This window comes from Corvus moneduloides, chromosome 9 (assembly GCF_009650955.1).
Source record: "Corvus moneduloides isolate bCorMon1 chromosome 9, bCorMon1.pri, whole genome shotgun sequence".
NCBI lineage: Eukaryota > Metazoa > Chordata > Aves > Passeriformes > Corvidae > Corvus > Corvus moneduloides.
The window spans coordinates 30095426-30108006 of NC_045484.1; the positions used below are offsets into that span (position 1 = coordinate 30095426).

Genomic DNA, 12581 nt, shown 5'->3' on the forward strand with positions numbered 1-12581 from the left:
GTACAAATGTAACAAAACAGGATCCTGACACCGAAGGTCAGAAATGGTGCAGTGCCGTGGGGAGTCTGGGAAGGGGCAGGAAGCAGGAACAAAACCATTTTGTGGAAGGAGCCCTGAACCTGTCCATTGGTTTCGGAGTCTGGGGGTTCAGGGCTTTGAAATTGGGTTTGAGGGTTCTTCGGGCCACAGAGGCTTGGTGGCCTGAAGAAAAGAGGGGAAAAGCTCTCAGTGTGTGGCAAATTCTGGAATAAGTAGAGGGCATAAAATCTCTGCGGCCTCACTGTGAGCCAATGAATAGCACCCCATTCCATCTGGGAGAAACAGGAGTTGTTGGAAGTTGGGGAAGCACGTGACGAATCCCAGGAAAAGAACTGTTGAGTGAGATCTTTCACAGTGGGTTTTAATACCTTTTCCTTCAGTTTTGTTGTTTGTTGTTTTGGTTTGTTGCTCTGTGGTTTGAATTTGGTGGAAAGGTGAGCTCTGTTCTCTTTAAAACAGGAAGGTAATGAGCAGTTATTTATATCCTTTTTTTGGGGGTATGTGGGTCATCCATTTCCCCTCCACTCTGGGTTAAAAGTTGGATGGAATATCCAAGATAGGGAAAAGCAAGTATGGCTTTCATTTGGGGGGGATTTGGGGTTTTTAAGTTGCTGACACTGTTGCATAAGCAAACTCTTGGGCTGTTTATTTAGCTGACAGTGTTTTAAGAAATGTTCATGCATTCATAAAGCAACAGCAGATATGTCTGAAGCACAGAGGTACTTTAACTAGATTTATATGTACTTTTTCCTGTGGTTCTTTTAGTGTTAATTAATAATTTCATTCCCTAACTTCAGTCCAGATTGGTTTTTCCAAATGGCTGCAGCAGTATCTTAGCTGTGCAACTTAAATTTCTTTATATTAAAAAAAAATAATTGCACTGTCTACTTTTGCTGTTAAAATCATAAGTCAGAGAGTCTATTTTCTTGTAGAAAACGCAAAAGGTAGAAGATTTTCACTTTAAATATCAGGATTCACTTTTAACATGGGCAAAAAATAAAGCATAGCTTTAAAAGAGTTGGGAGGAAACATGGTGTGAAATCTCTCTTCCTTTAATGATCTTTGCAGGGTTTCAGAGATGAGGCACCTTTTAAAGAAGAGTTTGTTGATGAACCCCATTTGGACTTGGGAAGGTCATTTCAGCTTCCTCAGAAGGATGATGAGTATGGGAAGGAGTCCTGGGAGATGTGTGAATTTCTGAAACCCAGAGCAGAGGACGTGGGCGAGGAACGGGAAATGTTGGTGGATGAGGAGTATGAAGAGGATTCAGACTTCCTGAAATGTGATGCATCAGGTGGAGAGAAGGCAACTTCAGACAAGAACCTGGATACAGAACGATGGGCAAAGCAACTGGAGACTGCTGAAATACAAGATTTAAGATCCAGTGTTAGCCTAAGTCCCAAAGAGTCCCTGGAATATGCATTCAGTAAAGATCAAATGGTAAGGAATGCTGTGCTGGTCTCCATGCTAAGCACAGATCCCTCAGGGCAGACTCCAAAACTAAACCCTGAGGACTCTCTCTAGTGTTTTAATTACTGCAACTTAACTAATTTATTTACTTGGGTACCTCTAGCAGACACCAGTCTATCCTTTTGTACATTTTGGAAGGGTTTTTAGGTTACTTATTGTCTGTATATTTACCTGCTGGAGCAAGATATGTGGTTGGTTATTTACAGGCATCCTGAATTTGTCTTTTTACCCATCTCTGACTTGTGGGGTTGGGTGTTTTTTTTGGAAGCTGTGCTGATATGGGGCATGTCAGTAGCAGCAGAATGTCACTTCATGGGTTTGATAGTCCAGGGTCTTCAGTGAAAGAAGTTCCCTCTTCTCATTTTTTAAACCCAAATCAGTTCCTTCAGCCAGGTTGTGTAGTTGAGCAAAAACTGATGTGGTGCAAGGAATTATGGCAAGGATGCTGATGGATAAAGGAGTAGGAGGAGACAGCTTCAGGTAAATTGCAAAACTCTTATTTATACATCTTTCTCCAGTATTCTGAGAATTATTTTTTTTTCTGATTCTTTGTTCATCCCCTTACCATAAAAAAAGTTATATTATCAGCCTCCCATGCACCAGCGTCTGAGGTGTGTGTGCTTTTATATGAAAAAAAATGGAGCAGAAAAGGATTTAACATCACAGCCACAGAGAATTTCAGGTTTTGTTTGGCTTGTACCCTTAAGCAGTGTGTGTAAACAGATAAAATGAAGTTTCTACTGACAAGAGTGCACAGTATTAAATTTATACATTTGTTACTTATAAAAACCAAATGAGCAAGAGTAAAGAAATTTTTGTCTGAATTACAGGTGAGGAGAAAGATACAGTTGCTTTATATTTCAATTGCATACAACATTTTTCATGCCTCTTCTTAATGCAGTGCATAAATGAGCAGTTAGTATTTAAATGAGCAGTTAGTATTTCATAGTTACCTGAATAAATATGAATGTAGCTGAGAAAATGTGTATCTTTGCTGTAAAAATTAATGTTCCTGTCAAATACCCCTGTGTAAGTTAATACCATTGCTTTCTAACTTTAATTACTTCTTTTCTCCTCTGTGAAGTGTGAAGAGAATGCTACTGTAAGGTCACACTTTTCTGGAACCACAGCACACAGCAGCTACCAAAAAGACATATTTGATACTGAACCAACCCAGTCAGGAGTGAAAACTGAGATGGATTTAGGTTTGTAAGAAGGTTTTCCTTTATCTCATAATTTCATATTTATATATCTAAATTTTTTACCAAAACGCAAACACTTCTGAATGATAAAATATTCAAATGAAGATTGCTGCAGGCTCAGGGCAGTCTGGCTCTAAGTACATTTCAGCTTTATAATCTTGCTTCCTCCTCCAAATCTGGTCAGTGATAAATAAATATAGAAATAAAGTGACAGGCACTGGAGGTGACTTTAGCACAACTCCCTGTGGTAGATAATTGCCCCATATCTTGGGTTTGTGATCTGTGCTCAGGAGCAAAGCTGCTCCTTGTCAGATGGCCAGAGATGCATGGTTAGAATTTGGTAGATTCATCAGGGAAATAAATTTATCAACCTGCCTGAAGTAGCACTCCCTGCTCAGGAGGAAGGAGCTCCAAGCCTTGTCCAGCCTGGCCTTGAGCACATCTGGAACCTGGTGGGATAAAGGGTTTCATTCCAAGGGTGTCTGGATGGAGGAAGCAAAAGTTCACATCTACCCCTTTTCTTCTTCAGGGGCAAAGCTTCAGAGTGACTCCAGAGGACCTGGGCTTACTGTTGATTTGGAAGCTATTGAAAAGGAAGCACTAAAAGAGGAGAATTATGTTTTTTCCAAGAACAAGGAATCTGAGAGAGTAACCACCTTAGCTCAGCCTAGAACAGCATCATGCAGGTATGGAGGAAGAGTTCAGGTTTTGAAAGACATTCAGTTAATGGTCTTAGCTGTCCTCTTGCTTTACTCAGCTGAATCATCATTAAGGGTCTGTGGAATGCTCAGATAGACATAGAGCCAGATCTGTAACTTCTACCCCAGGAGACGAAGTTTGGCTTAAAACATTAAAACTTCCCATGTTTCCTCCCCTGAGTATTGGAACAGAAATGTGCAAATGGCTCTGCCACCCCTTCACTTAACTCCACAGTGAGGGATGTAGCCTTTACTCATGGCTCCTTAAGGAGCTCTCCTCTTGGTTTTCCCTTTCCTTTGTTCTTCCTTTTGGGAAGAGCAGTTCAGCCAGGGCTCTCAGGCCTCTGCAGGAAGCTTTAGTCCTGCCTGTGGTGCTGAGGAACCTTGAGCTGGCACTGGGTGTGGATATTTGCCTTATCTGTCCCAGTCTTTCCCCACCAATTTGGGGTCAGTGGGTATTGGAGCTTTCGGGGCCTAGTGCTTCCAATCCTCAGTACTTCCCTAATTTCATCTGCAGTCTTCTCTCAGAGGGAAAGCAGCTCAACAATAAGGTGAGAGGATTATTCTGTAGGATTTAATGGAACACACAGGATCTGTTCTCTCACTTGGATCATGATCTGCTTACTGGTTTTGGCATGTTTATATCCCTCTCCAAGCATCACAGCATATTTATCAGAAAGTAAATGTTAATTGCTTAAATAGTCATTTCAAATGAGTAAATGCAGTGCAGATTTGTGTATCACAGAGCAGCTTATAAATTTGGTCTGCCCATCATGTTTATTTCTGGAGCATTCCTTAAGTACATTTAAACCTAAATACAAAGATTCCTGTCTGGTCTGTTGACTCTGTACATTTGCTTTAAACTGGGCAGTGTGAGAAGGTGTTGCTGTCTTGCTGCCAGATACAAAGTATGTGAGGAATTGTGACCTGGCATGGGTGATGCCTCTTTTATTTTTTATTCCTCCCCTCCCCTCTGCCCCAAATTAGTGAATTACCCGAGAGAGAAGAAGGAGAAGGAGAAGAAACTCCAAACTTCAGCCACTGGGGACCACCACGGACGTATGTTCATGTGATTTCATTATTCCTTCCCACTTACCTTATGTCTTCTTTTCTGTGAACCAGATTAGTTCTTGTTGGGTGGGTTTTTTTTCCTCTCCTCCTCTGCCAATAACTTTAGGGTACCTGTGTACCTTGGGCTTTCCTGAAGACAGGGAATTTTTAACAGATGTTCAGCAGAATTATGCCTTCTATTTATACAGCTGACTTGGGGAAGCTTGGCTGGTTTAGGTTGTGGATGACCTACAAGTTCTTGCTCATTTAATAACTATTAGGTGTGAACAATGCACATAGTGCTGTGCTGTCTCCCTTTCCACGGGTTCCCTGCTAAACCCCATGGCAGAATTCCAAATTGCCAGGCCAAGTTTTAGCCACATCCTTGTTGTATTGTTAACATTTTTAGGTGAATTGTTTTTATGGTCCCGAGTAAAATATGATCAGAAGGTTCCTGCTTGAGGTGATGAATGTGTGCTGAAGTCAGTGTTCAGAAAGTTGTATGAAATACTTCATTATTTGTCTAGTGTGCCACTTGCAGGGCTTCCCATTCCCAGACACTTTGCTCAGGCTGAAAGAGGATGAGTGTTTACTTGAAGATCTGACTTCCTCTGAAATAAAAGCCTCTGCCCAGTGGGCATGGATTGGCAGCAGAATTTTGTTCTTTTTGTGGGGTGAGATCTGCTCAGGGTGAAAACTCAACTCTGTTGAGAGCATTCTCAGGCTTCTGACTTTATCTCTTTACTATGTTAAATCTTCTTGAAAGACCAGGAGCTTACATTGATTTAAGGCTTTGCATTTGTAGTTTAAAAAAAAACCTGTTTGAAACTGTTAAAACGTGTTTTTTTCAGTGTTGAGATCTTCAGAGACCCTCACGTGTCTCTTGGAATCAGTATTGTTGGTGGACAAACTGTCATAAAGCGCCTGAAGAATGGAGAAGAACTTAAAGGGATCTTTATCAAACAAGTTTTGGAAGACAGCCCAGCAGGAAGAACAAGGGCTTTAAAAACTGGAGATAAAATACTTGAGGTAAATGGAGATAAAACTTCCTTTTTAGTCTAAGAAATAAAAATTGACTCAAACAGCTTTGGGTGGAGAGAGGAACAAAATACTGCCACCACTTCATGAAGTATTGACAACACTGTGTTTTGAAAACCAAAAGAAACCTCTGGTGGTGTTTCTTTTTTTAAGGTCTGACTATGGAGCTCTTTTAACATTCTCCTGTGTATTTAAGAAAAGATGTGTCCTGGTGTCTGAGGGAGAAGTGAAAAAAATAGGAGTGTCCTCCTCCCATATAAATGAGGAATAAGTTATAGCATATCTATAAGCATAAATTTAATACATACAAGAACAGAGACTGTTCATACTGAATTATGGGCTGTTATTTTGTGTGTGTGGATTCAGAGTAGTTAACTGATAACCAGTGTTTGGGATAAATCCCTGATTCTGGCAGGTGCTGGAGGGGGGAAAATGTCATTCCTGCCTCTTACCTCTGGTTGCTTTTTTTACTCATTTTTCTCCAAATTAATACTTCAGAATCTGAGGTGCCAAGCTGATAGTGCTGTTCAGGTTTGATTTACAAACAGGTAAAATCTGAAAGAGTTAGATCTAACATTATGTAACACTCTGACAATCTCATTCCTTATGTTTTTATCTAGAATTGTTTTGGGCAACATATGGCCATCTTTTAGTTGTGAATACTAAATAGTACACTTTTCTTTAAACCATCATCAAAAAGTACTTTACAAATAATTCCTCTTGACTGGTTTTGATGCCTTCCTCAGATACACTAATCTTCTGCAAGTGTGTCTGATGCCTTGTAATGACTCTGTACCTAACAAAAATAAACATTGTTTGTCAGGTTTCTGGGGTAGACCTACAAAATGCCACCCACGAGGAAGCAGTGGAAGCCATCAAGAATGCAGGAAATCCTGTGGTGTTTGTAGTCCAGGGCTTGGCTAATGTACCAAAAGTAAGTTTATTTCTATTTTTATTCCAAAACTTAGTAATGTGTAACATATAATGTGTAAATCTTATTTTAAACTTGGCTAAATTCCTTTCAGGCAGTCCTACCAATTTTTGTGCCCAAGGATGGATCCTTTCAGTCAGTTACAGACCAATTGATTGATTGATTACTTCTCTGGCCTGATTGGAAACCTCATTTCTCTGATTTACATGGAGTAGATGTAAATCTGTTGACTAGGTGTTCATTCAGCTCTCCCACCTGGGTAATAAGAGTCTGACCCTGTGCATTTTCATTTGTCCATATTTCATAATCTAAAAATAAACTCTGAGTTTATATCCAGAGAAACAAAGGTGTAATTAAAATCAGTCAGGTTCACACCAGCAGCTCCTTGTAAAATGTGTCACCAGAGGGACCTGGAACAGTTACCTGGGAGCAAGTTTAATTTACAAGAGATTTGAGGCATCTCCTCATCTTCGAGGCCAAGGCAAGAAACTTTTTAAAGCCTTAGTAAGAGCAGGCATACAATTCTACCTGCCCAAAGTACACACAGAACCCCCCAACTTCTGTGTACTTTTGATGTAAGAATGTAATTCCGTAGATTCAGTGAAAGAATGTAATTTATAGACTGCACTGCAATGCCTTTCTACATGGGACAAAATGCAGAGTGCACTGGGGAGCTTTGTTGTTGTCAGGAACTGATTTTGGATGTTTGTTTTGCAGCTATAATGCTCTGTCTGATGTGTGTAATGTACATTGTTTTTCAGGTGGTTTCTCCTGCCCAGCCTAAGGGAATCAAAGTCAGCAAAGATCAGGATGCAGACAAAGAAAATAAGAGTGATAAGGTATTTATTCCATTCAGTGCTATACCCAGGTTTTACTAAATCAAATGGTATAATAGCATGTATTCTAACTCTATGATAAGCTTCCTCCGAAGTCTGAAATTAAATTTGAAGTGTTTTGTTGAAATATCTTTGATTCTATGATTTTTTGCCAAATTTCTGCCAAATATTCTGACATATATTCTGTGGGTGTCTGCTGGGTGCTGAAACCCTGTACTTAGCACAGCTCCTCACTGTCATCTGTCTGAAGTACCTGTTTTGCTCCATGTGGAGGCAAATTGATTCCCTTTGTTCAGCAGAAACAGAGAAATGGCAACATGTACACAAATAATATCCTTGATGCAAGGCTGCCTGAAATGCAGTAAAATCACCTTATGGGCTTATTAAATCCACAGAGTCTCCTGCATTTCCCATGGCTGTGTAAAAGGAGGAAATGACCAAGGGATCTGTGGCTGCTCAGCTAATTGTGAAGCAGTTACTGCACAGTGACTTCTAAATCACTTCACAGCAGCTTTAAAGGAGAAAAAGTCTGTTTGGAAGAAAACAGGGAATTTGTTTTAATGGCTGCAATAAGGGAAAATTTTAATTTTTCATTTTCATCTGTATCACTCTCATGGCCTTGGTGTTCTCCTGTGGGATTTGCCCTGACTGAGGAGTGTAGTTCAGGTAGTTTGAGGGTGTGAGAGCAGCAGCAGCAGAGACAGAATTAATGTAGACAATAAATTTTGCCTGGTGCAGTTTAACTACAAATAGGATGAAGTTTTCATTTGATCCTACTCAGCACTCTGGTGTTTGTTGGGTACCTGAGAGGACCCTCCTGCCTCCAAAAGTTTTTGTGAGACTCCTTTCAGATCCTGTCGGGGACAGGAGCAGCGAGGCTCAGTTATCAGAAAAGGTGTTGAAGACATGCTTTCATGCCAGAGGATAATACTTCCAATGAAGCACTTACAATCCCCTTTTCTTGTGTTTTTTTTTATCTGTATTTCCAATCTCAAAAGCTCTCATCCTCTGGCAACGTGCTGCCTTTAATCTGCAGCACTCCGGTGTGTCGCGTTCTGCAGCGTTCCGAGGTTAAAGTGGGAGCCTAATCTTTTTCAGACCTTTTTCATCTATTGCTGCTATAAACTGGTGGGTGGAATATAGAAGAGTTTCAGTGCATAAATATGTAGCTCCTTTTTGGCTTTGAACGTGGGCTCACAAAGCAGTCGCACTGCACTTCTGTGGGGCCGTCTCGGAGTTGGAAAGAGTTGCTATTAGTGGATTATTAGTCCACATCCCTGTGGGGAATCAGTGATATTTCTAGTCCAGTCTTCAGAGAGTCACAAAAGAGTTTGGTTTGAAAGCAGCCACATCCAGCTGGAAAATCTGCCTTTTCCTGTATCTTTTCAAATGCTGAAGGTTTTCTCTGATTTGATGGCGTTTATCTTCCTCTATTGATCTGTTTGTTTCAAAATGATCACTTTAATTTATATAAAACCACTTAAAACAATAGTGAACAAACCAGATGACAACATTATTTTGCTGGTTGGCTGTGTAAGCTGTGCTTTTGCCTCCGTGTTAATACAAGAACGTGGTGTAATGGAGTAGCCAGGCACAATTTTCTCATCTGGCTTTTCAGTGGGACAAGAGGAACGAGAGGTATTTGTCCCTCTGAGCCATAGAAAACTGCTGGGTAAGCCTGGGTGCCTCGTGTAATTTCACACAGACTTTCTAGCAAATGTTTAAGGTCTTAAAAAGCCAAAGGGTCAACATTTAGACTGTAAGTTATTGCTAAATTACAGCGATAATAAAGTGACTCATTTGTCATAGGCAGCTGAGAGAGAGGCTGCAGATTCTCCATCTTTACCTGCTCAGTAAAGTAGAACCCAAGTCCTCCCTTGCTTCCTGGATCATCTGGATTTTGCACTGTTCTGTCTGTGTTGGCTTCAAGAAAAAAGTGGGAGGCACATTAAGTGTGCTGTATGCTTTTAGAAAGCAGCTGTTGTGCTTCCAAGTGCTCTCACTGTACACTTTTGCTACTGGTAGATTGAATTAATTTCATTCATTATTGTACTCTGTGTTCAGTGCAGCACTTTCCTGTTATGTTTTTTAAATGGATGAGATGACAGATATCTTTACCTCACAAAATTTTCCACATATTGCAGCTCACTACTTCCACCACTCTCTACAAATTCAGCTTCAAGAATCTAAAAATCAATACGCAGGTTCAGCTTTCATTGCACACACTGAAAAAAACCCACATTATCCTGGGCTTGGTGTGTTTGGGTGTTGTGTCATATTTCCCAGCCACAGAAGGAATTAATTACGGGAATTCTGGGTGCTCTAATGGCATCTCCTCCCTGGTGTTTCCTCTCTAAAATGCATCCTGCTATTAATAGTGGGCTTGCAAGGGATGCAGCTGAGCATCATTTAGTGGAGTCGTCGTTGGTGCAAACCAAGGCAGGACTCAGCTCCTTGGAGCTGTAAAACCAATTGCTGAGCTGAGCCAGTGCCTCCAGCAGACTCCAGCCTGCTCTGTATTCCTGCCATGCGCCGCTATATGCATCATTATAGGAGCTGCCTGTATTTATGTGAGGTAATAGAATTTTATTGGGAGATATAACTCAAAATCTTTATTAAATTTACGCCGAAGTACGGACGGACTGTGATGGTTGAATATTCATGTATGGACTAAGAGGATTCAGTTCTTATTTTATATTTTAAAGAGATTGACGTTTATCAGCACCAGACAGTTTTGTTATGGAGTCTAATAAGAAACAGAGTATAATTTAATGTTTGTTTTTAACCCTTGATTAATGTTCACACTTTGACGTTTATGACAATACGCAAGTATTTTTGTCAACAAGTAAATGTGCATGCACAGTTGTGTTTTGGTTTCTTTTTCTTGATGTTCAGTGTCACTTCTTGCTCTGCTTTCTTGCACATAAAGCCTTTGCTGCAGAATTTAGCATTGTAATTAAGTGCTGTGCCTGTGCACAGTCAGTGCAACAGACAATGGGATTTCTTTTCATGTGCTCAGAGGTTACAAAACATGTAACTCTTTGTCTTTGAATCCATCAGAGAAAATATGGGGCTCCACCTCCCATGAAGCTGCCACCTCCTTACAGAGCACTCGAAAGGCATCATGCAGAGGAGGCTGCCCTGGATGAAGAGGAGGATGAGGATGCTTGTGCAGAGAGTGAGTAGTGCTCCGATCATTATGTCAGATCGCACTTGTGGGACACAATCAGGTGGGGATAAGCCATTTATTGCTTGTGGGAAGTGGTGCTCAGTGTGGCCACAGCACCAATCCTCAGCCTGGTTTGTAACTTAGATAGTTCTTCTCCTCAGCCAGGCGCCCAGGGCTCAGCTCTTCTGAGGAGATACAGGAAGAGCTCTGTTTGTTTTCAGTCCCAGAACATCTAAGCCGTGTCTGGAGGAGTTGCTTGGGCAGAGATGTCAGCAGTGACAGGAGATGTTCTGTGTTACTGCTCTAACTGCAGTGGTAGTCGAGCAGTTGCGGGTTGAGGACCACTGGTGCAAAGTCCTTGTCCAGAAAACCTGCTGCTGATCCCAGGCAAGGCTGTTCAAGCAAGATGGTTTCCTTTAAAAAGAAAAACCTGCTGATTTGTTGTTTCGGTGCTCTGCTTCTGGTTTTGTAGCACTCTTCATGGGAAAGGTTCTGAGGTTGTCCCATTTGGGTTTGGCAGTGGTTTGTGGTGATACTCACTCTGTTGGAAGAGCAGGGGCCTAAGGAGTAGGAAGCAGTGCCAGTGGAGAGCTTCTGGCAGCATGATTTAGATTCCAGCTGCTTTTGAATTACAACTTTGGTTAATTACAACTTTGGTTAAATGGAATATTATTATCCATATCTTATCTTGCAGTAAAATATTTAGGAATACTGAACTTACAATTAGGAGTCCTAAATTACTTTCTAAAATCAGTTACCTTTTATCTTTATGCTCTTTTGTACCAAATCAGTATAAGGTGGGATGAGGCCTTGACCAGCCTGGTCTAGAGGAAAGTGTCCCTGCCTGGAGCAGGGGGTGGAATGAGATGATATTTAATGTCCATCCCTGTAACATTCTGTATTCTGTGTGGGCTTTTGTTGGGGTTTAGTTTGTATTTTTTTGCTACAGTGATTTTCTCATCATCTTGAGCTCTCAAACCGACTCTGTAAACCTCAAATTGTAACAAACTAATTCCAGCTTGTTATTAAAGCTCTAATTCCCAGTTAAAGGATAAGTGTGATAAGTAGGCTGACACCTGAGTTATCTAATTAGGATATGCCTCAATCCAAGTGCTTGCTGGGCCTAAGTTAATACTTTGCACAGAAGTAATTCCTTATTCATGGGCTTGGTCATTTTTTAGCTGTCCTGCCATCCCTATTGATATTGCTGGCTGAGTCTGGAAGCTGAAAAGGTAAAGCTACTGCTGATATTAAATTCATCAATCCTACCAGACTTGGCAGCAGCACACAGATCTGTTCAGGGGAATCTCCTTCTCTCTCCCCTTTTTACTGACTGAATGTTTTGCAGTGGCCATCTTTTCCATGAATCTTGGAAGAGATATATTCTTCCTCACCTCATTCTGTTCCTTAAAAAATAAAAACAGGCTAAAGAAGCTTCAACTAAGTTTGTGCCTCAACCCTTGCAGTGAAAAGCATGTTAGAAGTGATCCCTCTGTACTTGATGACATTAAGCATCTTGGCAGCTGTGGAATGGGCCTTTACAGAGTCCCTGTTCTGTGATCATTTGAAAAACAAAATTTTCTCTGCAAATTCCAGTACAGTATTGTTTTTGATGCTCATAACTTCTGTCCTGATTCTTGAGCACCTTTCCCAGAAATCCCAACCCAGGCAAGAACTTGTCTTTCTTAACTGCCCATTTGTATGTCCACATTGCTCTGTTCCTTACCCACTTATCCAGCTAATTCTACTGGGTTTTTAACCTTAACTAATAATAAATCAACAGGTGAGCTGGATTTATTGCCCTCCTTATTTAGAAGATAAGGTATCTTAAAAGGAAGATGTGGTGTCAGCCCAGGTAAATTCACATCATTACCTCTCCTTTATTTGCTCCCTGTAGTTCTCAATCTCTGTCACAGCATGGAAAGCTTTAGAGGGCATTTTGAGGTGGGACAGCTGTTAAATCTGTCCTCTGGTTGTGCTCCTGATGGATTTTACTTTATTTTATTTTTTAGCATTCTTATTAATGCAGCTGCAGTGCCAGGAACCTGCCCATCAATTTCTTTCAAACTCCAGAAATACTTTACTTGCCCCTCTTGACATTTTTTGTCCTTGCTTTTCAACCCTTCCTCTCATCTTTTGTCTCCACAT

The 12581-nt window shown here is 40.8% G+C and overlaps 1 protein-coding gene across 4 annotated transcripts in view; it reads left to right on the forward strand.

Moving 5' to 3' along the window:
• PATJ (PATJ crumbs cell polarity complex component) overlaps positions 1 to 12581 on the forward strand; it is a 140001-nt gene that overhangs the window by 51725 nt on the left and 75695 nt on the right. For all 4 annotated transcript variants that reach the window (XM_032117749.1, XM_032117751.1, XM_032117750.1 and 1 more), the window contains 8 exons: positions 1108 to 1479; positions 2594 to 2714; positions 3241 to 3397; positions 4397 to 4468; positions 5311 to 5488; positions 6321 to 6431; positions 7190 to 7267; positions 10325 to 10442. In XM_032117749.1, the coding sequence (XP_031973640.1) occupies positions 1108 to 1479; positions 2594 to 2714; positions 3241 to 3397; positions 4397 to 4468; positions 5311 to 5488; positions 6321 to 6431; positions 7190 to 7267; positions 10325 to 10442 (1207 nt within the window). The remainder of the gene's footprint in view (positions 1 to 1107; positions 1480 to 2593; positions 2715 to 3240; positions 3398 to 4396; positions 4469 to 5310; positions 5489 to 6320; positions 6432 to 7189; positions 7268 to 10324; positions 10443 to 12581) is intronic.